The sequence below is a fragment of the Telmatherina bonti genome (assembly GCF_933228915.1).
Source record: "Telmatherina bonti genome assembly, chromosome: 2".
NCBI lineage: Eukaryota > Metazoa > Chordata > Actinopteri > Atheriniformes > Telmatherinidae > Telmatherina > Telmatherina bonti.
The window spans coordinates 37,051,787-37,077,089 of NC_136620.1; the positions used below are offsets into that span (position 1 = coordinate 37,051,787).

Sequence of the window (25,303 nt, forward strand, 5' to 3'; positions counted from 1 at the left end):
CTCAAAGCTCTACGCGATGCAGAATGAGCTTCTCTGTGCATTCATACAGTAATGAAGCAGTACTGTAGAATTGTTTCTAGAATTCTGCCCCATCCCAAATGCTACGCAATCACATTTGATTTCTTCTGTGAGTACAGACCCTTCTGGTAAATGTCAGTCTGTGACAGGCAAAAAGCCTGGTCACAACAAGCCTATCCTGAGGGGCCGCCGCGCTGTCACTTCCTCTCAAGTGTATAGACTGCACAGTGGCTGATAGCAAACAGAGAGAAGACCGGATTTTAGATTTTATGTATGTTAATGGTGGCCTGGTTCCGCAAAAAAAAAACAAAAAAAACAACAACAACAAAAAAAACACTTTTCCACAAGACAAAAAAAAGCTACAACATTACAGCAGAGAGATAAAAAGATATTCTCTGTCAATGGCAAACAGTGTTGCATCATTTCTGACTTTTGACTGAATGTTTGGAAGTTAATGCCTTTATATCAATATAATGTGGAAAAAGCTGTGGATTTTCTAATGTGAGACGTATTTTCCAAAGATGAGTGACAAAAAGAAAAGGCATCGTCTTCTGACAGAAAATTACTGATTCTTCAAAGTTTCTGTCAAACAGATTTAATGTCACCTCTTAGAAAAACTTATGCAATCTGACAGAGGAGGTAAATGATAACTCTTATCCTCATGCTTCAGTTATGCAAAGCTTTAGTTGGTGTATTAATCAAACATTTGTTGAGAATGTTTTTATTATTTTCTCATTTTAACATGTAAACGTTGTACAGTGTGATATCTGAACACCAACTAAAGCAACCTCCTAACCCAGATGTAGGAGCCATATTATAAGTCATGAATGTCTGCGAATATGCTGATGTGTGCAGGCTTGATTGGCACTTGGGTGGAGGGTGTGTCACTTTGGGTGTGAACGCACACATTACAAATAGTTGCACTCACCTGAGCGCATCGTTTGGCTGTAAGGATGCAGAAGTGGGGTGAGCTCGGGAGTAAACTTTTTGTTGACCACAATTAGATGCTTTTGCTCTGCGTATTGTTTGTTCATTGTAATTTATTTAAAGTAACTATAAAAATAAACAAACGCAATAAGGAGAACATACATCTTAGTGCGCGTCATCAATATCTCCTGTGTTTAGCCTGCAGTGGCTAAGAAGATAATGGTGTTGGACAGTTAGCCGCAACACCAGAGTTCTGCAACCTGCAGCTCCGGAGCCACAAGCAAGTCTTTGGACTCTCCACAATGGCTCTTCGTAGCATTGGCTAAAAAATGCATAAAGAACCAACAACTGTTTTAATTGTTTTTTTTGTTGTTTTTTTCCAAAAATCTGGGGGTTTTGTTTGTTTGTTTGTTTGTTTTTTTTTTTTTTTTTTTTTTTTTTTAGTTTTCTAATCATTTTTTATTTATTTTCATAAAATAATTGCACAGAATCTCTACAGCACAATGACACTAAGATCTATTTTCTTGTCATTAAGCTGGAAACAATTAGCTTTTTTTTGTTTGTTTGTTTTTACATAATTTTCCATAAATATCTATATCCTGTTGAACAAAAAGACATCTGATTTCTTTTTGCTAAAGCTTTATGTTTTTCTATTCTAGATTTTTATAATATATTATAAGTATATTATAGATAGTTTTTTTTCCCTCAGCAAATTAAACAAGTTAAACGAGTTTTATTTACTTAACCCGAAGGCAAAAACAGCTTTTGGATTGTAAAGGCTGCAGACCTCTCCCATGTAATCAACCCTGAATTACAAAAAAAGTAACTAAATAACTTTAAATCAAATAAACCATTTGGTGAAAACAGAGTTTTTATAAGACCTATGTCATGATTATAATCTAGAACAGAAAATTGATGTTTTAGTGACTTTTTAAGCAGTAATATTAAGATTATTTAACGCTTCAGACATCTGTGACGATTATCTCTTCAGTCCCACACTCTCCCAGTAAAATCCGCTTACAAAACTTGTCTGCTGATTTGATCAATTTTACAGAAGAGAAGCTTTAACTTCAGCTCTACATAGTAAATTGATTATAAATTAGTTTCAATAAAAACAACACGGCGATTGTGTAAAGCTCATGTCATACAGTAAGAGCCAGTGAAGGTATTTATCTCTCTTTTTTATTTATTGTGAGCAGTATTTCTACTTTGTATTTAATAATATTTCATATTTTATTAGGGGTTCACATATCTTTGAATTGAATTAAAAAACAAGTTCCTTAATTTTACAGGTGTTGCAAAAGGACAAAGATTCACAAAAATACAATTACAATCTCATGAACATGTTGTTGAAAAGCCTCATTTGGGTACAAAACCAAATGAAGTCACTGACATGAAGCAAGAAGCATGGGTGGATGAAGCCCTCTTGTGGTCTGAGCATGACGTGGAGAAGCATGTCATCTTAGGCATCACTGCAATAAAATGGATCGTAAATTGTTTTTGAGTTTTTTGTGTAATTCTTTCTTAAAGAAAAATGCATATGAATCCTTTAAGAGTCATAAATTTAATAAAGTCTCACTCTAGAAGCTATAACACAGAAAAGAAACACATAAAATGGGATTTTTGTAAGATTTAAATGTCAATAAAGGTTTTTACTTGTTATGAAAACATTGCTAAAGCAGCGCTTCTGTTGAGACATATTTATAGATTACAGCTCTACAAAGTAAGCACTTCATATTGGCCTATAGTCTCATGGGAGGAAATGTGACAGCCCCAAGATAGACCCAAGTTTTATTTTATGTTCTGGTTGACTGGATTCTTCTGGTCCCTTATAAACTATCTGGGTTAGTCCTGGGACTGCTTTGGTATTTTGGAGAAAAAAAAAGAAAAATTTGAATATTACCAGAAAATCTCTCACGAAGATCAAATTGGCCAATGCTCTTCTTGTATTGTCACCATGTGAAATCTTTAGCTGTTCTGCGTGACTAAGAAAGGGATGGTCACAAAAAAGTGACTTCCTCACAAAAGTAATGGGTTTAAGACCGGATCAGAAGCCATGAAAGGAAAGTTTAGGTGTGTGCTTTACTTCTCATTAAGTTTCTAATAAATTGCATTAAGTCACAAATCCAACATTTATGAGCATACTGGCTGTGCCTTGCTCAACACAAAAGGTGTTCTGTTGGATTCAAGTCGGGTGACATACTTGCCCTATTCATAATCATCATATTTATTTTTCCCAGTTACCAAGCTGGAATAGTCTTTTCCTGTCCGTTTTTCTACTCTGGGATTCATGGTGCATCTATACATGTTCTTTTACAACCATGCAGGTCAATATGATCACACTCTAATCTCTGTCTTTAACTGCTGGGATTTTGTATGTTGTCCTTCAGGTTTATCAGAAACATGCTGGTCATATCTAAAACAAACAAATTTATCTCTGTCTCATCTGGCGGAAGAATGTCCTGACAACTTTCATCATCCTGTTCAGATCATTCAGAAAAACCTTGCACAGTTGTCATAATGAGCAAGCAAGTTTTTTCCCCCCTGTATTCTGTATGTGCTACTGAACAGTTCATGGTCTGTGTGATGTAGACTTTGAACTGTCTGTGTTATCACTAAAAAAAAAATCTGATTTCATCTGATAACCAAAGTGGTAGGTATTATTATTATTATTATTATTATTTATATATACTTTTTTATTTTCATTATTATTTCATTCATTTATTTTTTTTTTTCCCCATCAATTTTACAGAGAAAAATGTGTAATAAGGGCAGCATCATTATTTCTTATGCACTTGGGTCTATGCTCCTGACTATTGCTGGACTTGTGTAAAAACCTTTTTAGTGGATAATTGATTTCCTCTCTCTTTTCACAGTACCCCTTGTAAAAAAAATTTCAGCCATGTACCCCCTAACCACTGCAAAGTATTTTTAGTTAACACATGAAATACATCACTTTGTCATTTGTGTTTGGTTTATTAAACTTTTGTTTGGGTTGTCAATCCCACAGTGACTGATGGATATGATTTGGCTCATAAGAAGGCTTCAATTCAAGTCGGAATGTGGGATTTTAGGATGAATGAAACAGTGTGAATCTAAATGTAAATTCAGTTTATAAATGTAAACTAACATTTATTGAAATATATAACATATTTATATAAAATTTTATTCATATTATTTTATTTAAGGATGTTTTAAAGAAAACTTCCAAGTACCCCGCGGAATGCCTTGAAGTACCCCCAGGGGTGCACGTACCCTCATTTGAGAAACAGTGTTTTAAAGCAGTATTGTTCAACCACCGGGCCGTGGCACACTAGTGTGCCGTGTGAGATTATCAGGTGTGCCCTGAGAAATTACCCAATTTAACCTAACTGGTCTAAAAAGCAGCTCTGTGTTCATCCAAACGGGCCCAAGTGAAAGATAAAATTCCTTCTTCTTGTGTTTATTTGATTTCTATTCAAAAAGCTTTGACAAGATGGACTTTATATTAATAATATGACCTCTTTTTTTTAATCAAAAGAAAACATTTTGGTTTGTGGTGTGCCTTGTGATTTTTCAGTAACAAAATAAAAAGGTGTGCCTTGGCTCAAAAAAGGTTGTAAAACAGTTTTAAAGGACAGTAACTGCTCTTTAAAAATACAATAAAACTTTTCAAAGCGGTACATGAACGCACCACCGTGGTACCGTCCAATCAAATTCCAGGATGCTGGGACGCGTGCGTTTCTCGCGCGTGAGGACAGCAGCAAAAACGCGTGAACGTAGCGCTCGTTCAGAGGTAAGACTGTAAAAACATCAAATCTACACAAATTTTTAATCAACGCAGTCATTTGGTATTTAACCGGAGGGCTGTTTATTCATCTCGTGAGTTATTTAACTGACCGCTAGTTTGCTGTCCTCGCGCAGATTTGATCTCCAATGCGCTTTTATCAACCCGCGAGCTAACGCTAGCTTCTTGGTGTTAGCTTTTCACGGCGGCCGGCGGAAAGAATTTAGCTGTAAACGATAAATTCAAATTAAGTCAACAATGAAACCACATTATTATTCAGTCTCTCAGCTATAAATCTAGCCATGCAATCAGCGCTGAAAACAGCCAACATTATTTAACACACATTATGTTTGCTAATGCTTTGTTCACGGCACGCTGTCCCGTAGTTTCCTGCTAGCAGGCTAACTAGCCTGGCTAATAGCTGTCAGATCTCTGACTCCGCCCTTCACGCCTTAAACTATTCACACCAACTACTTGCTGATTTGATAATCATATCATGATTATTATCTTGATGCTGTCCGGATGTCCAGTGTGACTGTCACAGACATTAATATACAGTTTTTCCACATTAAAAAGAAGGAATGCTAACTAGCTGTCATAGCTTAGCGCATGTCAGTGCGTCATTGGCCTGCGCATGCTCAATACCGCTATTTGTCGTTTCCTCCGTGGTATTTTCTATTAATTTTATACTTTAAAATGATGGAATAATCTTCAGGAAAAACTCGAGCAATTTCAAAACATTATCCATTTTATGGAAAAAGTCAAAGAAATGTTCATTAGAAAATATAAAATGTACACCAATAGGGTAAATAGGTACAATAAGCTAAACATCTAAAAAACTGAATGTATGTAAGTATATGCACATGTGTGTGGGTATGTACAATTGCAAGTTTATCTGTAGTTGTATGATGTGGATATGTACATAAATATATGTGCATATATGCAGAGAGAGTATGAATATATAGAGGTATATGACCACTAAAAACGGTAAATATGTCATTGGTTTGTGCCTGTGAGTGTATGTGCATATGTATATATGTATGTATATATGCAGATGTGTACGAGTATGTATGTGTACTTGTCTATATTTATTTTATTTTTTTTATTTTTTTTGCATTTTGTTATTTTTTTCCATAAAAAAAGAAAACTGATTAAGTGATTATTTAAACAACTGCAAGGAAGAAAATATAATTGTGAAGAGGGGCAGGAATACATAAGCATTGCTTCATCCTGCTCCTTTTCGGACGCTATAATAATTGCTATTTTTTTTAACCTGTTGATTAAATCCTGTTGTTTTGTCTGAAATAAAGAAGTCCTTTGGCAGCTTATGAAGAGTGTTCATAGCAAATTTGAGGATATCTGGTGAAACAGACTACACCCTTTTTTCACCATCCCTTTTATATAATCTATTATATAATCTCTGTTGCATCCTATAATGACTTTCAGGCTAATTTAAATTATGTCTGTGTGTGTTTGTTATAGAGGAAGGCGCTGACACTTTGTCATCATGGATGCCAATAAAGGTAAAGACAAACGTATTTGCATTTCAACTTGCCAAAAAAAGTACTCACCCAAGATGTAAAGTATGGGGGAAAGATGTTATTGACTTTGTTCATGTCTCATGAACAATGTTGATGCTTACATGTAAGCGACAGAGATAACTGTACAATGTTAAATAAACCTGTAAAGTCTGAGAAATGATCCTAGATGGAATCAATCACAGATGTGGCTTCAGCCATTTTTACTGGATTCACTTTCTTACTGCTGATTTTGTGGAATTGTTCAGCTATTCTTTCAGAACGTACGTCTTTCAATGTTTTAAAAACATGTTATATTTTATAATAAAAGCACTTTTAAATCATTCTACAAGCGTACACACTGACATGACCCTTCCTTACCCATGCAGATTTAGTCTTGTTGCTTGTGGTTGCAATCCGAAATGTTTTGTACAAATAAATAAAATTTAAGTTGCTCTGCAGGATCTTTTTCTTGCTTCTGTTTTTGGTTTTATACTGAAAACTAATTTCCTATGCACACATATCAGAACTGGTTTCTTAAAGATAATTGCTATGTGGGATGTGCTAATCTTATTTTTTTTAATAAAATGCCCATTTTTTTATATTTTAAATGTGTTTTTATTTTTATTCTGGAATATTTGAATCTGTGAAGCAGGTACAGCCTGTGCACTTGTTGATGTTTCTGGAAGAAACTGTTCTTTTCCCAGGAAAAGACCCAGGTGTTAATTAAGACTGTGTTTTAGCTTGTATGTATTTTTGGTGATTTAAGTTTTTGTTTGAAGCATCCTGCAGCTTAAGTGTAAATTTGACCAACACACATATTATTGAAGATTGATCTCAAACGTTATGGATAATAAGTTTGCGTGACATATTCTTTCACTAGTCAGTTGATTTAGCATCATCAGCTGTTCAGTGCACAGGGATCTGTCATTCCCACCGCAACTATTAATTATAAATTAATTAAAGGATCTGGGTTTTATTTAACACTCTAATGACACTTTCGTTGGTATTCTGATGTGGTGTGACAGATAAAGGGGATCAAGGAATGCCAAATCCGGGTGGACAGATGGAGAAACCTATCAACTACCACATGTTGGAAAGGTCAGTGCAGAGAACATTGCATCTAGTATATTTACAAAGTACAATTGTTATTGCAAGTTGTTTACATAATTACTCTTTGAGGAGACAGTAGAAGAAAATGGTAACTGCTTCTCTTTTTTTAATTCATCCGTCTCTCTTTTATTGAAAACTAGTTGTCAGAATTGAGGTACTGGCTCTGAAGTGACTTGTAGCATGCATTAGGCAAGCTCCTTGAGAGTTGACTGAGTTGTTGCAGATAAATGCAGCATCATTGTAGATATTTGCCACACCCAGACATCAGAATAACAAACTTTCAGTTTCATAAAATTGTCCCTTTGTGAATCTTAGACTGAGGATATAAAGCTGCGTTTGCCGTTTTTGCCTTTCAGGATTACAATTTTAGTTTGAAAATGTTGATCATACTCTTCTTTTTGTCTGTGAAAGATTGAAATTAACATTAGGTTTTGTGTTTTTGTTTTCTTCTTCCCTCTCAAATAGTTTGCTTCCCAAAGCAGTGAAGAGACGAGTGCACGCCTTGAAAAGGCTACAGGTGCAGTGCGCAAACATAGAAGCTAAATTCTACGAGGAGGTCCATGAGCTAGAAAGGAAGTATGCAGCCCTGTATCAGCCACTGTTTGACAAGGTAAACAATGTGGTTGGAACCATACTGTTGGCTTTTATTTAGCAAATCATATTTTATTGTAAAAAGACAAAGAGATTTGATATATAAAAATATATTTCAAGATAGTTCCTTGTTGCACCAGTGGATTTTCATATTCAGCCTGACCTGAGGTCAGTGGTGGTGCATCCTGGTGCTACAGCGAAAACTGTCACAGCGAGTAGTTGACTGTGCTTTTGTCAGTCGATGCTATTTCCAGAGATAGTGACAAGAGCTGTGCCATTCTTAAACACATTGGAGAGTGGCAGCTGTAATCCCCCTGCACCTGTCTGTGCTGTGTTTATGTTGTGTGTGTGTGTGTCAGTCAGACATGTGCAGGCTGGCTGAAAATAAATCCAGCTGAATGAGTTCTTGTCCTCATGCAGATATTTCACAGTAATGCACCTTAATCCTTCCCTGATGTCGTTAACTTTCTTATGAATGTTGCCGGGCGTTGCAGAGACGAGATATCGTCACAGGAGCAGCGGAGCCTACAGACGAGGAGTGTGAGTGGCAAAGCGACAGAGATGAAGACGAGGAGCTCGCTGTAAGAGCAGTTTTCATTTGATCTACTCCACACATCTTTACATCGCAGTTTTTTTGTTGTTTTTTTAATGGCACACTTGAACATGGACGAAGTGCGCTGAGATTCAGTAGATTATTGTGCACCATGCAGCTGGACATTACAACTCGTTATTGTAGGTGGAACAAAGGAGTGAAACGTGGTTGAATAATTTTATAAGTTTTTCCAGATTTCAAAGGTTTTCTTTTTTATTTTGTTTGTTTTTGTAAAAGATGCATTTCATGTTACATCAACAGTATTTACGAAATCATTTGATCTCAAATACGGAGCTTGAGTTGTGTAAACGGAAACCAGTTCTTGGGAAATCTGGTATTCTAAGATGGGCAAGTACTAACAAGCTTGTGATAGTTGTTTACTGTTACTGATTAGTCTGCTTGAAGCGCTTTCCAACCAGATAGCATTTCCTGTTAATCTGACAATTTAATGTCTCATTGTTGTTTGAATAAGCACACTGGTACATTTCTGTAAGAGTTATAACGCAAGATTACACAACTCTGATCTGCATGTAATCTCAATAATACATAATTATGTCCAGGGTTTGAATGATTTAATGCCACACTTAGATACATCAATGCCATTAGACCTGCATAACTCACGCCTGAAAAGGGCTTAGGAGAGATTATAGTGTCACCAACATGATGACAGTGCATGATGGTGACACTTGCATGTCTAAACTAAAAATATCCCGTAAATGTTTGACTTTTTTCTGCCAATAGGAGGAGGTAAAGGAAAAAGCTGCTATTGAAGATGCGAAGAAGGAGGAAGCTACACCAGAAGAAGATCCAAAGGGGATCCCTGAGTTCTGGCTCACCATTTTCAAAAGTGTTGACATGCTCAGTGACATGCTGCAGGTACGTCTGTGTTCATCACCTCTTTGTTTGGTTTTCACCACATTTCTAAAGATTGAATTGAGATTCTGACCTGAATCGTGATTTCTTATTAGGAACACGATGAGCCCATCCTAAAGCACCTGAAAGATATTCAAGTCAAGTTTTCTGAGCCCGGCCAGCCAATGGTCAGTGTCAGCATGCACCAGTGTCACCAGTGTTAAACTAGATATGTTTAAAATACTCAGATCCTGTTCTTGTTTTCTCTCATAGAGTTTCACGTTAGAGTTCCACTTTGAGCCAAATGGCTACTTTAACAACGCAGTCCTCACGAAAGTCTACAAGATGAAGTCAGAGCCTGATGCCTCAGATCCGTTCTCATTTGAGGGTCCAGAGATCATAGACTGCGAGGGGTAAGTCCTGCTTTTTGTTTTAGTTATCAGAAAGAAATAGAAACTTTGGCTTGTTAAAGCAGTTTCTGGTCTTGTTTTTATGTTTTTTGTCCATCGGCATCTTTTCTGCTTCTCATTTTCACGCTTCATCTCTAGATGTCAGATAGACTGGCACAAGGGGAAGGATGTGACGGTGAAAACTATTAAGAAGAAGCAGAAACATAAAGGTCGCGGCACTGTCCGCACTGTTACCAAGCAGGTCCCCAATGATTCTTTCTTCAACTTCTTTAACCCCATCAAAGGTGAGAGCCTTCAGAGATGTGACACATTTCACTTCTTACATCTAAGATTGTGATACAGACTTTTATTAAATGTTTGCTTTTCTCTGAGACTATGCTCACACTTCCTTGTTCTTAAGAAGCAAATTCCCCAAAGTCATTTTTAATTTGCGCTTTTTCAACAGAAGATATTAAATGACAGGGTTCATTTAAAAAAAAAAAAAAATCCTTTTTATTTCATTTTATTATTGTAGCATTTTTTGTTCATATAGAATGTGTTGTTATATGATCAGGGACCTCTGGTTCATTTGCTCTTGTCTGTGTGATATCCACTCAGCCTCTACATGAAAGCACGTATGAACTATGATGTAAGGTGTTATGTGCAGGGTACAGAGTCAAAGCTCACCTGTAAGCTGATGTTCTGTTTGACCTGCCACTTAAAATCGCAAAGCTTTTGGTAAATGCTTATTCGAAAACAGTTATAGTACAAAATCGGTCTGGGATGTCAAAACTGTGGTTCGCGACGGCCACTTTCCTGCATGCAGTAGGGCAGGCGCAGCTGACGCTGGTGAAATGTGCTCCAACACTCAAGTATATGGTCACAAAGCCCTGTTAAAGTTTCTCTCGCAAATTGTTTATCACAGAAACTCTGCAAGCAGCTCCAAAATCTGGAAACAGGTAACCACAAGCTGACCAATCACAAGGGAGCATTTCTATAACCGTGCTGCAGGCAGAGGTGCACGTCAGGCCTCTACAGACCAACGTGGAGCAGTGATGTTGTAACCGACATTATGCAGATGCTACATGAGTATAACTCCAGCTGTATATGTTTCCTGCGCCACCTCACCTGAAAAAAATAAATGAATCCATCAACATGTTAAGTTCTGCACAAGACCCGTGAGCATGAGTCAGGTGTGTTAAAGCCTCACGGATCTGCAGGTCAGCAACCGTTGAACGGTAGTTTCACATCCCTGGTATTTGTGTCACCAGAACCAGGACTATTCAGCTCGGTCCCATGACGGCACTGTCCTGCAGGTTTTCATCGTTATCCCCTCCCCCAACACACCTGACTTGAGTTAATGAGTCATTCAGTACAACTTTATACGTGTTGGATCCATTTAATGAGTCAGGTGTGTTGAAGCAGGGATACATTGAAAACCTGCAGGACTGCGACTTTCAAAAGGCCAAGCTGAGTGGTCCTGATCCGCACCAACCAGTTTCACCTTTAACCCAAACACAGCGAAGAACCAGTGGGAAGAAAACAAAAAATTAAACTTAGACTTAAAATTTATGCTGATTAGTGTGACGATTTTTTCGACGGGTTTCCAACATCATAGAATTGTATTAAGTTTAATTTAAGGATATTGTTTGGTTGGACTTGTTATCTTTTATAGTATTTGTTGTCATGTCTGCAGTACAACAAAGGTTGGATGCTGTGCATAGAAACTAGGGGTTGGAGAAAAAATCGATTCACATAAAAATTGCGATTTAATTTTACAATTTAAAAAAAAAAAAAAAAAAAATTCTAATTTTAAATGTCAGATGGAGAAGTTGTTTCCGCTTTTCTCCAGCAGAGGGCGAAATGTTTCTCTTCGACTGTCTAGTAACACAACGTTAAATCCGTTTTGGAAAACACTTAAACAGAAGACAGAGAATGAAAAAACAACCTGCAGAAATGCGCAGAGATAAATCCTCCATCGTCACATTTTCAATCAAAAGTGAGGACACATGTTGTATTTTTTGGTTTAGAGTTAGATTTTATTTGATCTCACAGTGGAGAAGGGAAAAGCAGAGCTGGACATGTCGAAAGCGGTTTGTAAACTCTGTAATTTGTAAACTCTGTAACGTACATGTGGAGTACTCCAGTAGCACTAACATGACTAATGTTACTGCCACCTAGCAGGACACCATCCTGAGGTAAATGTCGAGCTAACAGCCAAATGTAGCGCAGCAGCAAGACAACAGATACTCAAACCAGCACGTTTATATGCAATGCAAGCTTTTGAAACCAGAGTATGTAAGTTCAAACAGCTGCTTCAGATATATACTGCTGCTGAATAAATCTTAATCTGACACAGTTCATTTTTATTTATTTGGGAAATCTGGCTCGTGATATAATCTGTAAACTTGGTCATCATGCAACTTTTTTCACTGGTCTGTAAAAACTGGCAATACTTAAAAATCGCAATTTAAATCGAATCGGCACCCAAAAAAATTCAAATTAAAAATCGAATCAAGAGAAAAGCATATCGTGCCAGCTCTAATGATGAAGAATAAGACATAAATTCCAGACTAAAAAAAGGGGTAAATAATTAAAAATAACAGTGAAATAGGACGGCAGATCCAGATGAATTTGCACAGAAACTTGTAGAGTTACACCACCGTAGGAGGATTGTGTTGGGTTTTGCACACGAAGACGAGAAGATGTTGATTGATTAACAGTTTTTAGGTCGAAGTAGTTGTTCAGGGTTAGAATAAACTGAATCCTGTTGTGTGTAATTTGATTTGATTGATCTTTGATCAGCTTGGTCAGACGGATGCAGGGCTGGATGGAGGTGGTCAGAGGTGATGAAAGAAGTCTTGCTCAGGCACAAGGATCTACATTTAATGTCTAGATGGCAGCAAATTATGCTTTTTTGTGCTACGTTGATAAAGCTCTGCTGAGCTTTCCTGTTTTCAGCTGAGCAGTCATACACACATTGTGCTGTGTGTGAGGGGGGAGGAAAGGCGGGGACGGAGCTTTATATCACAGTTGGTCAGAAAGTCCTTGACCCAGCCCCAGGTGGAGGCTGGACGGTGAAAGTTTACAGTTTCCTGACAAAGATGTCCCGGAGGATTGCGTTTAAACCTGTAGTTACATAACTGTGTTCTGGGTGGCTTGGTACTGGGTGAAGGGTTATGGCAACACCATGCCCTGCTCCTGCTTCCCTCCCGTCAATGTGGGGATGTAGTCTCTGGTGTGTTGAGAGGCCAGCTTTAAATGACTACATATGTGAGGGCTCTGTCTCATGTCGGGGACATCACAAGGTCCAGCAGCTTCTCCCAGGTTCCTCAGGACACGTCTTCCGCTTTTTACATCCTCCACGAGAAGTGAGAATTTTCTTCTTGCTCTCAAGACTGCAATAACAAGAAAACAGGTCTTTTTCGTCTGGTCAATTCCTGCTCCAGGAGAAGCTGTCTGTCTGCCTGCAACGGGGCTGGGATCACTGCGGGGTCAGCCAGATGTGTCGAACTGTCTTCAGCCACGTTCACGAGAAAAAAGTGACGTCATTGTCTTCCTCGAGAACAAGAACAAGGTTCTCGCTTCTTGTAGAGTTTGTAGGAGACTTTACGGACTCCCCCAGGAGCATGAAGTGCATACCAGAGCTGGAGGGAAGCTGAGTGGTGTTATGTTTCCGGGCCTCCAAGCAGACTGAGAAGTTTTGCCAGTGTGGTGCGGATGCCTGGGGACATCAGGGTGTGTTGGTATTACCCTGCATGCCTTTCCACAAACGCCACGAGTCATGGTTTGAGAAGGGACACTGTTTTCCTTCCTTATTCAGCTTCTGTGTGTTTTAGGTTGGATCTCGCAGAGCCATACAGTGACCAGTCACTGGACCTGAAGGCTGTGTTGGGGATCTGATTGAAGCCTGGTTTTTATCTCTTATTCAAAGTTTGACGCTGAAAAATGCGTTTGTGCACTGTGACAATGTCAGCAGGTTGCAGCCGGATCTCTGTGAAAATCATGAAATCACTCACCTGCATGCATCTGAAGCTCCGGATCGCCCATTTGTTTGGAAGTGCAGGAAGATTGATGGTCGCAGTGGTTTAAATGGCTGCTGCCGTAGCTGAGCTAATCATTCTGCTCTGGCCAAAAGGACCCCTGCTCGCCTGGTTCCTCTGCTAGCTCAGTCAGGATGTTTTCGGTTTGTGTGAAGCTCCTTGAAGCTGCAGCTGTCATCCTGTGCCGATTTGCCCCTGTGAACCCGTTTCTCAAAGCTAAACGGTGCAAATAGGATCAGAAAACAGAAATACATAGGTGTAGTACGGAGCCTTTAGTCGCTGTTTCCAAGCATGCTGCTGTCATACTAACATGTTCAGGTGTCTCGATCAATATAACTTTATTGGAAATCTGTCAGAGAGGAAGGAACTCAACACTTCTAGATGGAAAATAACTTTGGTTTTCCTAAAATGTCAATAGTTTAACAACAAAGGATTGTTAGTGTAGCACCAGATTTTTTCTGACAATCACAGTGGCTCAAAGAGGGAAGAGATGCAAATAACCAGTCACACTGAAAGCTGTGCAACAGAACGGTTATGTGAAGCAACAGCAAACTATAAATGATTAATTTTATTTCAAAATGTAAAAAAGTCCATTTTAAATTTCAGCGGACCACCCAGCCATCGGGTTGTCCTGCAGAAATCAAGTCAAAGCTCAGTCTCATGAACTATGTGCTAAAATTCTGAATCGCTCATCCTGCAAGAGAAACATAAACATAGATTTATGTTGACATGCAGGCGTTTGCAGTTGGGTTGCATGTAGTTGGCGTTTGGTGATGAATTCAGTTAAACTCAACAGCAGGTGGCACCAGATGCTTAAAATACATGGCTGGTAGTTTTTCAGCATCAGTCAGTTTGTCTTTCCCCGCAGATGCTGGACATGAGCTCAGCTTTGAAAGTTTTATTTTAACTCTGGTTTTTACTCCCTTTTTTTATGTGTATATATATATATATGTATATGTATGTGTGTATATATGTATATGTATGTGTGTATATATGTATATGTATGTGTGTATATATGTATATGTATGTGTGTATATATGTATATGTGTGTGTATATATGTATATATGTGTGTGTATATATGTATATATATATATATGTATATATGTGTGTGTATATATGTATATATATATATGTATATATGTGTGTGTGTGTATATATGTGTGTGTGTGTATATATATATATATGTGTGTGTGTGTATATATATGTGTGTATATATGTGTGTATATATATATATATATATATACACACACATATATATACACACACATATATATATATACACACATATATACACACATATATATATATGTGTGTGTGTATATATGTATATATATATGTGTGTGTGTGTGTATATATGTATATATATATATATGTGTGTGTGTATATATGTATATATATATATGTGTGTGTGTATATATGTATATATATATATGTGTGTGTGTATATATGTATATATATATGTGTGTGTGTGTATATATGTATATATATATATATATATATATATGTGTGTGTGTATATATGTATATATATATATATATATATATATGTGTGTGTGTATATATGTATATATATATATATGTGTGTGTGTATATATGTATATATATATGTGTGTGTGTGTATATATGTATATATATATATATATATGTATATATATATATATATGTATATATATATATATATATATATATATATATATATATGTGTGTGTGTATATATGTGTATATATATATATATATATATATATATATATATATATATATATGTGTGTGTGTATATATGTATATATACATACACACACATACTTGGAGTGAATTCTCATAAAAAGGAGTAAGATCACGCTAACAGTCCTTCGTATAAAAAGGAGATTAAAATGACAACTTCATTAAATTGTATGTATATGAATGTAAAAATCCTGAAGGAAAACATCAGAAATTAACATTGGTTACCGTATTGTGTCTTGGTGTAGATCTGCAGGCCGTCACACGCCCGAACTCACTGACTTTAAGAAGTTGGCCTGATCAGTCAATGGCTGCCTCACTGGTTCAGTCATCATGCTGCCGTGTGACTAAATAAAATTATCTCCTTGTCAAGTGTGTTCAGGTGTGCAGCGTGGGGTATCATTAGTGAGCAAATCACATGAATACACAGAAAGATAGCGTATGACTTCACCACAAGGCCCTTGCAGGCGCTGATTTGTTAGGAGTTATTCAGTCGTATTGCAGCTCACATGTGGACTTCAGAAATGATAGTTTGGATGTGAAATGAAGACTTCTGAGCTACAATTTCTTCTTCATTTTTTAAACTTGATTTCCAGTTACCATGAATGAGTTGATTTAGAACTATAAATGAATTAATACTCTTGTTTACCAGCTGACCTTGTTAGTAAAACGTTAGCATTCTGCTTGGCCTCATGACTCTGAGCCATCCAGATGAATGAGCATGGTCCAGCTCTAGCCAGGTAAAGCTCTCTGATGTGCTTATAATCAAGAATTAATGTACTTCCCAAAGGCACTCGGGCTCCATATCCTTCATTGATTCAGGGTATAAAACATCTTATATTTCAGCTTAGTTAGTGGTGGCATGTAATTAACCCTTTAAGGTCCTGGTAAAGGAAAGTTGCAGTGACTTTATTTCCATAACTTTTTAAAAAGAAATTTTATTAAACATGCCATCTTTGCCAGTTGGTTTGGGTATGTAAAACCCAAACTGTTTATTATGACACAACATTTCACTGTTTTTACATTATTATAAACCTCTTTTTAACATGTCAAACATTTGCTAAAAACACTTATTCTGTTTATTCTTGTCCAGAACAAACAAACACAGAGAAACATTTTTCTCCAGGCTAAGTGAATATTAAATGGTTAAAATGACCAAATCTAAGATATAATCCGTTGTTTGTTGTAATTGATGAGATGTAGCGGCTGAACTGTAAAGCTGTTAGAAATATGGCGATAATGTGCAGGCGTTCTCTGTATGTGTGGAATTGAGCAGGTTCTTCAATGTTTTCTGAGGTTCTTATTGGATGGAAACTGATGGTTAAATCATGTCTTTCTCTTTTTGTTTTAGCTTCACCAGATGGAGAAATGGTGAGTAAATGTGATTTTATTCATTGTAAAGTAACTGTTTTTGTCTTGTTACATGTCCATTCGGGCCCATCCGTTGCTGTGGTGCCAATCGTTTCTGTTTTCTTTGCCAGGATGAAGATTCAGAGTTCACTCTAGCCACAGACTTTGAGATTGGTCATTTCTTCCGTGAGAGAATAGTTCCCAGAGCAGTGCTGTATTTCACCGGAGAGGCTTTGGAAGATGACGAAAGTGTAAGTACTGCTGCTGAGGAGGACAAAGAAACCTGCTGGAGAGGAGAGGATCTCCAGTTCACTAGGTCACTTTACAGGAGCTGAGGACACGAGCACAGCATGACGGGTGGGATTTTAACGCTTTGTTTTGTTTTGTAGTTTGAAGAAGAAGAACTGGAAGAGGGAGATGAAGAGGTTAGTAGTAAGACTCTTAAACTTAAAAAGAATATTGGATCTTAGATAAGAGATAATCTGCTCAGAAGAACCTGGGTGTGCCGCTGCACTATCGTTCAACTCGCTGCTAAATCATCGTATTTCTGTAATAAACCTTTTTTTTCTTTCATACAGGAACAAGATGAAGAGGGTGATGAAGATGATGAGGAGGGGGACTTTGACCCCAAGGTTAGTCGTCTCTTCCCCCCTTCCCAGGGTTCTTTTTCTATGATTGCCTTATTTTAAACAGGTCAGAAACAGGTTCTGTGATATTTAATCCCCTCTTAAGACATAAATGAGCTTTTTTTTCGTTGATTTCCTCCAGCAGCTCCTAAATACATCCAGCAGCTTTTTTCTGGTTTTATTTTCTCATGACAAACATGATAAAAGCAGAGAACAAGATGCTTTGGTGTGGTTTAGTTGTCATAGCAACATAGTGGCTTAAAGCTGGGGTAGGTAATCTTTCTCAGACATTTTATTTTACTCTGTACATTTTGTTAACATGAACAATAAGAAATATAGTTAGACCCCTCCCCTCAGTTTACCGTTAATCTGTAAAAACCAAGCTGCAAAAATCTGTAAACCCCCCCCCATCCGCTAGGGGCTCTAAAACGGAGCAAATCTCCATAGACTCCCATGTTAAAAGGACCAACTTCACAGCAGTAATAAACATGTTTACAGTCAGGTACAAAAATCCATTTTAGGTTTGTAGGTCAGGTTTACCTTCATGACAACTGTCGGGGGAGTGAATTTTTTAAACTCCTGTTTAAAAGTAATCTCAAAGTTTGGCATATTTAGTGGTGTGTCCATTTGATTGACAGGTACCCAATCTCCGGCTTCAAGTAAGAAGAACGTAGAACAACCGCTGTTTTTAGCTGGTTAACAACGTGAGTTAGCTTTAGTCCGCTTACCTCCGTTAGCTGGTTATCTCCTGTTATCTCCGGGTTAGCTCGTTTTAGCTACAGAAAGCTCGCAGTTCGGTCGATGTCAATCATCCACCATGACGCTCACAGCCCCCCCTCTCAGCTCCATCTCTTTGTCCATATTTGTATTTTCCGGGTGAGACGACACGCATGACGCTGCCAAGATGGCGATGGTACAAACCGCCCACTGAGCTTCAATTCAGCTGTTCAGAAACCTACTGGGGATGTCACGGAGGCTCCGCCCATCTCTTTATATACAGTCTATGGTAAAAGCTCTGACCAATCAAAATGTTCAGGCCAAAATGGAGTTGTTCATTTCTTATATTTCATAAGTTTCTTCTCCCGGCTCCCCTCCTCCCCCTCCTGCACCACATACCTGATAGCCACACCCTGCATACAAACAGCGTGTTAGGATGAAAATTCAAAGTAGTGAAGAAGAAACTCGGAAGGCAAACATGGCTGAGAAAATGCAGGAAGGATTTCCCGACCCAAACAGCTGAGAAAGAGAAAATCGTTGGTGGAAAAAGCTGCGAATAAAAAAGCCTTGGATCACGCAAGGAGCAGACCCAGAGGGGGAGGAGCCAAGACAGGGCGCCACTTTCACATCTTGCTAGCTCCCCAACATTACCTATCCCAGCTTTAGGCATTATGAGGCTTTGTAGGCAGTTATTTAGGAGTGACCAACAATGCTGTATTTTTGTTTCGTAGCTTGTTGTGGTGATTTTCTCATCATAATTCTCATCGTTTACTCATCAGTTACAGATTTTGTTTGTTGCTTCAGGATTTCAGGGAGCTCCTTCACTGACTTCAGCAATGTTTCACTGTTTGTGCTCATGTTCATCTGAATGTAACGATTAAGTCTGTTCATGCTGTTGTCTCTCCCTCCCCCCGGATTTCCCCTTCATTACAGGCGTAATCAAACATTCTCACCCCATGCATTTCTAGGTAAGGGGGAAATAAGGATAGACTCTGGTTTGTTATTCCTGCTGTTCTCCATTACATCTTTCATTTCTCCCACTAGTCTGAGGCTTTAATGAACTCACATCTTGGGTAGATGAGGTTTCTGCTCCCTGTCCTGCCTTTATATCGACATGTTTTCCCTCCATGTAGTCCCATCCCAGGTTTCTAACATTGTCCCCTTTTACGGCACCAAACCAGGTGCTTTCATTCTCTCGCCTTTTGCTTTCTTGTTAGTGTCCTCTAGTTGTTATCTGATGCTACACGGCTTTTCGTCTCATGTATTTGTTGTTGTCCTGTTTTTCCAGAAAGAACAGCCTCAGCCTGCCGAATGCAAACAACAGTAACCGTGGCGATCAGGGGAGGTGGAGACCTGCTGTCTATCAAATTGGATCTTAGCCAATCAACAAGACCTCTTACTTTTGCAGGCTCTGCCCTTTTACAAACTCATCCAGACGCAATAGGACGCGAACCAGACTGCATTTTTAATATGTGCATGACTTATTTTTCTTCTATCTTGCACCCATCTCACCCCCTTCTTTATTGGCTTCATTCAAACCTGACTGGATTAAATTCCATGTGATCACATAGAGGCAGTGTTCTTTGGTAAGGTAGGTACTGCCAGACCCAGAATATCCTTATCTGGAAAAGAAAAAGAAGGCTAGGAACGGAGCGGCTCCCATCTTTACTTTCATTGAGATAAGTCAGTAACTCAGGGTTTTTAAATGCCAACAAGCAACGCGAGTTTACCAAGAAACTGCTGATCAAGTTTGACATAATCATTCACTGGGGTTGTGTTTTCCTCTTTTTTTGTGTTGTTTTTTTTCTATGAGACATAAAATACACCATTTTGAATTTGATTTTTTTTTTAATGTTCATTGTTGTGTCATTGGACTATTTATTCTGGAGTCGCGCAGCTGAATGCAACGCTGCATTTTTCTGGAGGATGCTTTAAAGCTCAGCTGCGTTTCTGCACTTGCATTCATTTGGGCTCAGTAGGTCCATAAGTCGCGGTTTTACAGTGAAATCCGTTTGAAGACTGAAAGTTTGGGTTGTGTTTTAACACAGCTCACGTCCACCCAGGTTTATTGGGTTTAACAAGCATTTAAAACGAGCACTTGAGTGGACACAACAGTAATTAGGACCGTGACGCAGACGTGCAGATGTAAAACTCTGCAACTGTCATACATAACTTCCCCGTTCATCCTGCTGCCATTTGAATTCTTTTTTTAACTTGTCTGTGTGTGAAAACGTCAGACAACAACACACTTCTCTCCCCTCAAATTCAACAATCTAAGCACACACAGTGCCGAGACCCTTAATGTTTTGTGGTTGTTTATAAGCTGTTGCTTCCTGTATGTATGTAGTTCTTAACAAACGTCAGCGATGGGATGGAGACCTGGATCAGATGTAAATTCTAACGCCAAGAAGCCAAAAGTAAAAGACGACACCGTCCTCCTTTTCTAAACTTGTTTGCCAATTGTCATTAACCCAGTGTAATCTAACCCAGCATTTAAACTCGTTTAATATGAATATTTCTGTTTTTGTCTGATGGTTCAGTAGAATGTCTGACGGGAAAAGAAGTGGAACAGGGTGCCGATGTATTTCAGATACTGCACTTTGATTTCTGGCCGTTAGTTCGGACACCTTCGCCTGATGACTGGTCATGGATAGCAGTGGCAGTGAAACCGTACCCTCCCCCTTCTCTTTTTAAAAAGAACGATTGTACATCTTGTTGGACAGATCTCTCAAAGCCACGGTTGACATCTTCAAATCTACCACATCGCACCGTGCGCTAGCAAATGGCCTTAACTGGTTCTTATTCACAATTTGTTACTTGCGCAATATTTCTTTTCAATTTGTACAGACTTAGTTAAGATATTCTATTAAAGTTGTGCAACATGGAAATGTGTATTTGGTGTTTTGTCTGTTTGTTTACTCTATTATAACACTACAAGTTCTTAGAAAGTACTCAAATCAGCAATATCTCTTTTTTTTTTATATAGCAGTCTGTGATTCATAATATGCTCTTGTTTCTACAGTTCCCAGTTTAACCTCTAGTTAAAGAGCCATGAAGACTTTATTTTGCTTTAGTTTACCAGAACCTCAAAGCTGAAAACAAATGTAATTCAGTCTTTAGTGGAGCTCATATTAAACCAGTTTTAAATATCTGCATTTGCTGCTTTTTATTAGTTTTTTAAGCTCTAAAGGTTCTTGGCGCCCTTGATCTGACAGACCTAAAGGCTTATAGGTTGTCAGGAGCGGATCTTTGGTTTGTTCCTGGAGTGAGGACCAGAACATGTAGAGTGGTTTAGTTTTTATGGTCTTCACCTGTGTAACGGCCGCCTGGACCACCTGAGGGTCGTCTGGGAGTGTTAATATTTTTAAGAAAAACCTTAAGTATGTAATTGGTAACTACAATTGGTACTTTTATAGTCCTAGTGTATACCTTCATTGTATCTTGGTGTATTTCATCTTTTTTTTTTTTTATTATATATAATTTGTTTATAATATAATTTTACAGTTTTTATATTGAGATCCCAGTGTGCTAGTTTTCCTGATGTGTATGGTGGGGGTTAGGACAGCCCTCGGAGACATTTTTTCATGTACATGAGCATAAAAGGGTGTGTGTGTTTATGTGCATATGTGTCCTAATATGTTTATGCATATATTACAGTGATGTAGATTTTATCAGAAAGGAAATGGGTGAGGGCGTTTTCACGTTTTTGATGTAAAGCCTTTAGAGTTGTGTTTTGTGGATGATGAAGTGCAATATAAAGTTTGATTTCATTTAGTGATTCACACGTCTGTCTCCCTGCGGCAAGTCAGAGCCTTGCCTGTATAAGTCAAAAATAGTTTCTTTTGAAAATTTTTGTATTATTTTCCAGTAACAGAAATTCTGGCAATCTATTCCATGCAACCACAGCTCGATAAAACACTGCCTGCTGAAATTTGTTGATTTGTTGTGCCCAGAGGCAGAGCACACCTCATCCTGCTTATTTGTCTTGTGCAATAACTGTGTTGATCAGAAAAAAATAATTTCCTGTAAATCATTTCAGGACTTTTTTAAAACTATAGCATTATGAATAAATGATAATTAGGAATACTTCAATCTGAATTTCCCAGTTAACCATCCTAAATTATTGTGCATATAGTTACATTAGCTCTGTATGGACAACCTAATACAATCCTTGCTGCTTTATTCTGTGCAACTTGCAATTTATGTAAATTATTCTCGTTAGTACTTGACCAAACAACACTTTTTTTTTTTTTTTTATTGAGCTGTTGTATTCTATGTTTTGTTTGTATGTTTATGTGTGATTGTGGATGTGCACGGTGTGTAAAATTGTTTATATAAATTGTAATCTAATATAGAGGAGACCCCAAGAAGAATAGCTACTGATATTTCAGTGGTTAATGGGGATCTTAATTAAAATGAAATGAAATGTTAAAAGAAGGCATTTGGCTTTACACACTTGAGTAAATCTGCACATCTGTGGCCTTACCAACTGGCTCAGGAGGGATCTGTGTGCTCCCTTAACTTTCCTTGGGTGAATGCACATGCTGTTGACAGCACAACGTGACAGGATGCTGAAAGGTCACACTGTGACTTAACTATTGGACATCAGGTGACTGTTTGCAAATGATTGGCCAGAGCTTGGAGCGAAGCATGCGGTCAGTGGAAAGCTGAATGGAGCCTTCTCTGCATCACAAACACCATGGTGACATTGTGACTCCATGCTGGGGGAAGTTTCAAGTCTGCAGCCTTAAGCAAATCAAGAAGGTCAGGAATCTTGCAGATAGAGGAGGGAGCACTCTTCTGTGTGAGAGGTGATGTGTTAGAGATTTTACAGAAGTTTCAACACTGCCATCGCAACGCAGGTTTTCTTACTTCTGTCACCTCATCCACTACCAGTTATAAATGCTTGTGTTTTTATCTTTATGGGAACACCAATGACGACGTGAGATGGTGAGAAAAAAAGGATGTCATGATAAGGAATCAGGTCCAGGTCACCAAACTATCTAGTAATGTAATTTCATTTAAGAAGGGAATAAGAATGAAACTGAATCTGGTTCTTCCAGAGATGACAAACTAGACTGAAATCTACTGACAATCTTTTACTGTAATTTTGGGGATTTTTTTTTTTTCCTGTTCAGACCTGTAAACAAGACGGCATTCATGCCGAGGCTGCTGTGTGGGATTGAGGATCGCTGCACTGTAACAAGGACTCCAATTGTGGCTGAAAGCTCATTTCTGCATTTTAAGTAACGAGGCCGGGGAAACTCGGCTATACAAGAGACACATCGTGATACAACTGGCTTTAGGTTGTCAAACACACAAAAAAACAACTGAAACTGAAACACAGTACACAAAAGAAATTAAACTTTAATGTGTAAAGAGAGAATTTGAAGCCAAAACGTGTTTTGAATCAGTTCTTTTTTTTTTTCTTTTAAGGGGATATTGCATGCAAAAATCACTTTTCTAATTGCTTATAATGGTCTCCTCTTGTGTTTTAAGTCACAATGTGACAAAAACACTCTTATAAAAAAAAAAACCAACCCCCTAGAAGTAAATTGTTTTAAAAGGACTTTGAAATTAACCATCCAATCAGCTCGCTTTTAAATATCCCTTTTTATGATATTTTATAAACCAATAAGTTCCTCTCACTGCTGGTCTTCAACGCCGCCCATGTCTGCGTGGGGTTTGCTCGCCCTGCTCATCTTCACCCTGATAGGAAGCAGTAGGAGCTGTGGCCAGATGGATGGAAGAGGCTTCTCCACATAAACGAAGAAAGGCTCCAAAGTTTTACTGATATAACAGAGAACTGTTTCAGATTTGTTATAACGTGCATTCAGTTTCCCCTTTAAGCATGATGAGTATCCATGTTTTTGCATGTGAAGCCATCTGTATCTGCTAAAGTTGAATATTCAGGTGTAACTGAATGGTTGCCCACACCAACTTGTTTAATAAAGCCTTATGGTGCGAGCAAAAGCAGGTATAGTGTCCTGCGTAAACTCTTGTGAATGTGACTTCCAAAGAATGACGTGTGCATCCGTTATCAGAGAAACGAGCTGGTTTGGTTGTTAAAAGATAACTCAAGATTTATTTGTCATGTACATACTCAACCCAAGATCAACACCGCAATGAAATGCTTTGGATGAGAAGAACAGTTCGCCTCACTGAAATAAAAAAGTACTATTAGTAGTACTAATAGTATTTTTAATAGTAAATGAGTAAACAGTATAATAAAACATAATGAGGATACAAGGCTTAGTTTAGATTATTTAGGATCAGCTGTAGCAAGCTACGACTATTCTTCCTTCCTGGGGTCCGGCACAATTATAACATGAAAAACAAAAACTTGTAAAAGTTACACAGAACATCAGTACTTCTGTTTTAATCCTGGAATACAAGCTATTTATATATTCATATCCATCTCTTTTACATCCATTTTTACATATTAAATGCATGTCATGTCCATTCATATTATATCTAGTACTTTACCACAATACATCGTATTACACTGTAATACACACTCTATTCATGCACAAAAATATGCTTATTCATAATTTAAATCAACCTATATATATATATATATATATAAAATTATCTGTAAAACCAATCTTCTAGTACAAGGTGTGGGGAGGATTAAATAATGTGTGGAGTGTTTCACAGGAGGTTAAATTGTTTCCAATGAGTTTGTATTGCACATCAGTGTTGCATCTGGACTGCAGGGCATGTTATTACACAGGTGTTAGATAGTACACAGGTACTAGATAGCAGTTTAGAGCAGTATTATTAAGAGTTCTAGTATTATCTTATTAGTTTCAGTATTATGGAGAACACTGAAAAGGAAAAGGAGAGAAGCAAGAGAGGCTTTCTGTTCTGTTCTCTCTTACATTCTCCACAGGCTCATCCTGAGCGCTTTGATGTTTCATCAGGTGTTCACAGGTGTGTGAATGTGAAGGGTGTTTTTAGCGTAGCAACAACAAATGCAGAAGAATTCAGGATAGCGAGCTCAAAAGGAAGATGTGATCTACGTGTTTGCACCAGCAGAACAAGGCAGAGGCGTGGAACAAAGGAGTATTCATACTGATGGGG

At 37.9% G+C, this 25,303-nt stretch overlaps 1 protein-coding gene across 2 annotated transcripts; it reads left to right on the forward strand.

Moving 5' to 3' along the window:
* Nucleotides 1-4,641: 4,641 nt before the first annotated feature.
* Nucleotides 4,642-21,106, forward strand: nap1l4a (nucleosome assembly protein 1-like 4a). 2 transcript variants are annotated; one of them, XM_079252387.1, is made up of 15 exons: nt 4,642-4,720; nt 6,194-6,234; nt 7,257-7,329; nt 7,807-7,951; nt 8,427-8,513; nt 9,266-9,400; nt 9,493-9,564; nt 9,650-9,789; nt 9,925-10,070; nt 16,879-16,898; nt 17,009-17,128; nt 17,267-17,302; nt 17,456-17,509; nt 19,154-19,188; nt 19,509-21,106. In XM_079252387.1, the coding sequence occupies exons 2-14, from the start codon at nt 6,219-6,221 to the stop codon at nt 19,157-19,159; spliced, it is 1,050 nt and encodes a 349-aa protein (XP_079108513.1). In that variant the 5' UTR covers nt 4,642-4,720; nt 6,194-6,218; the 3' UTR covers nt 19,160-19,188; nt 19,509-21,106. The 2 variants fall into 2 exon arrangements, with proteins under 2 accessions (XP_079108513.1, XP_079108512.1); XM_079252386.1 differs by lacking the exon at nt 19,154-19,188.
* Nucleotides 21,107-25,303: the final 4,197 nt, after the last annotated feature.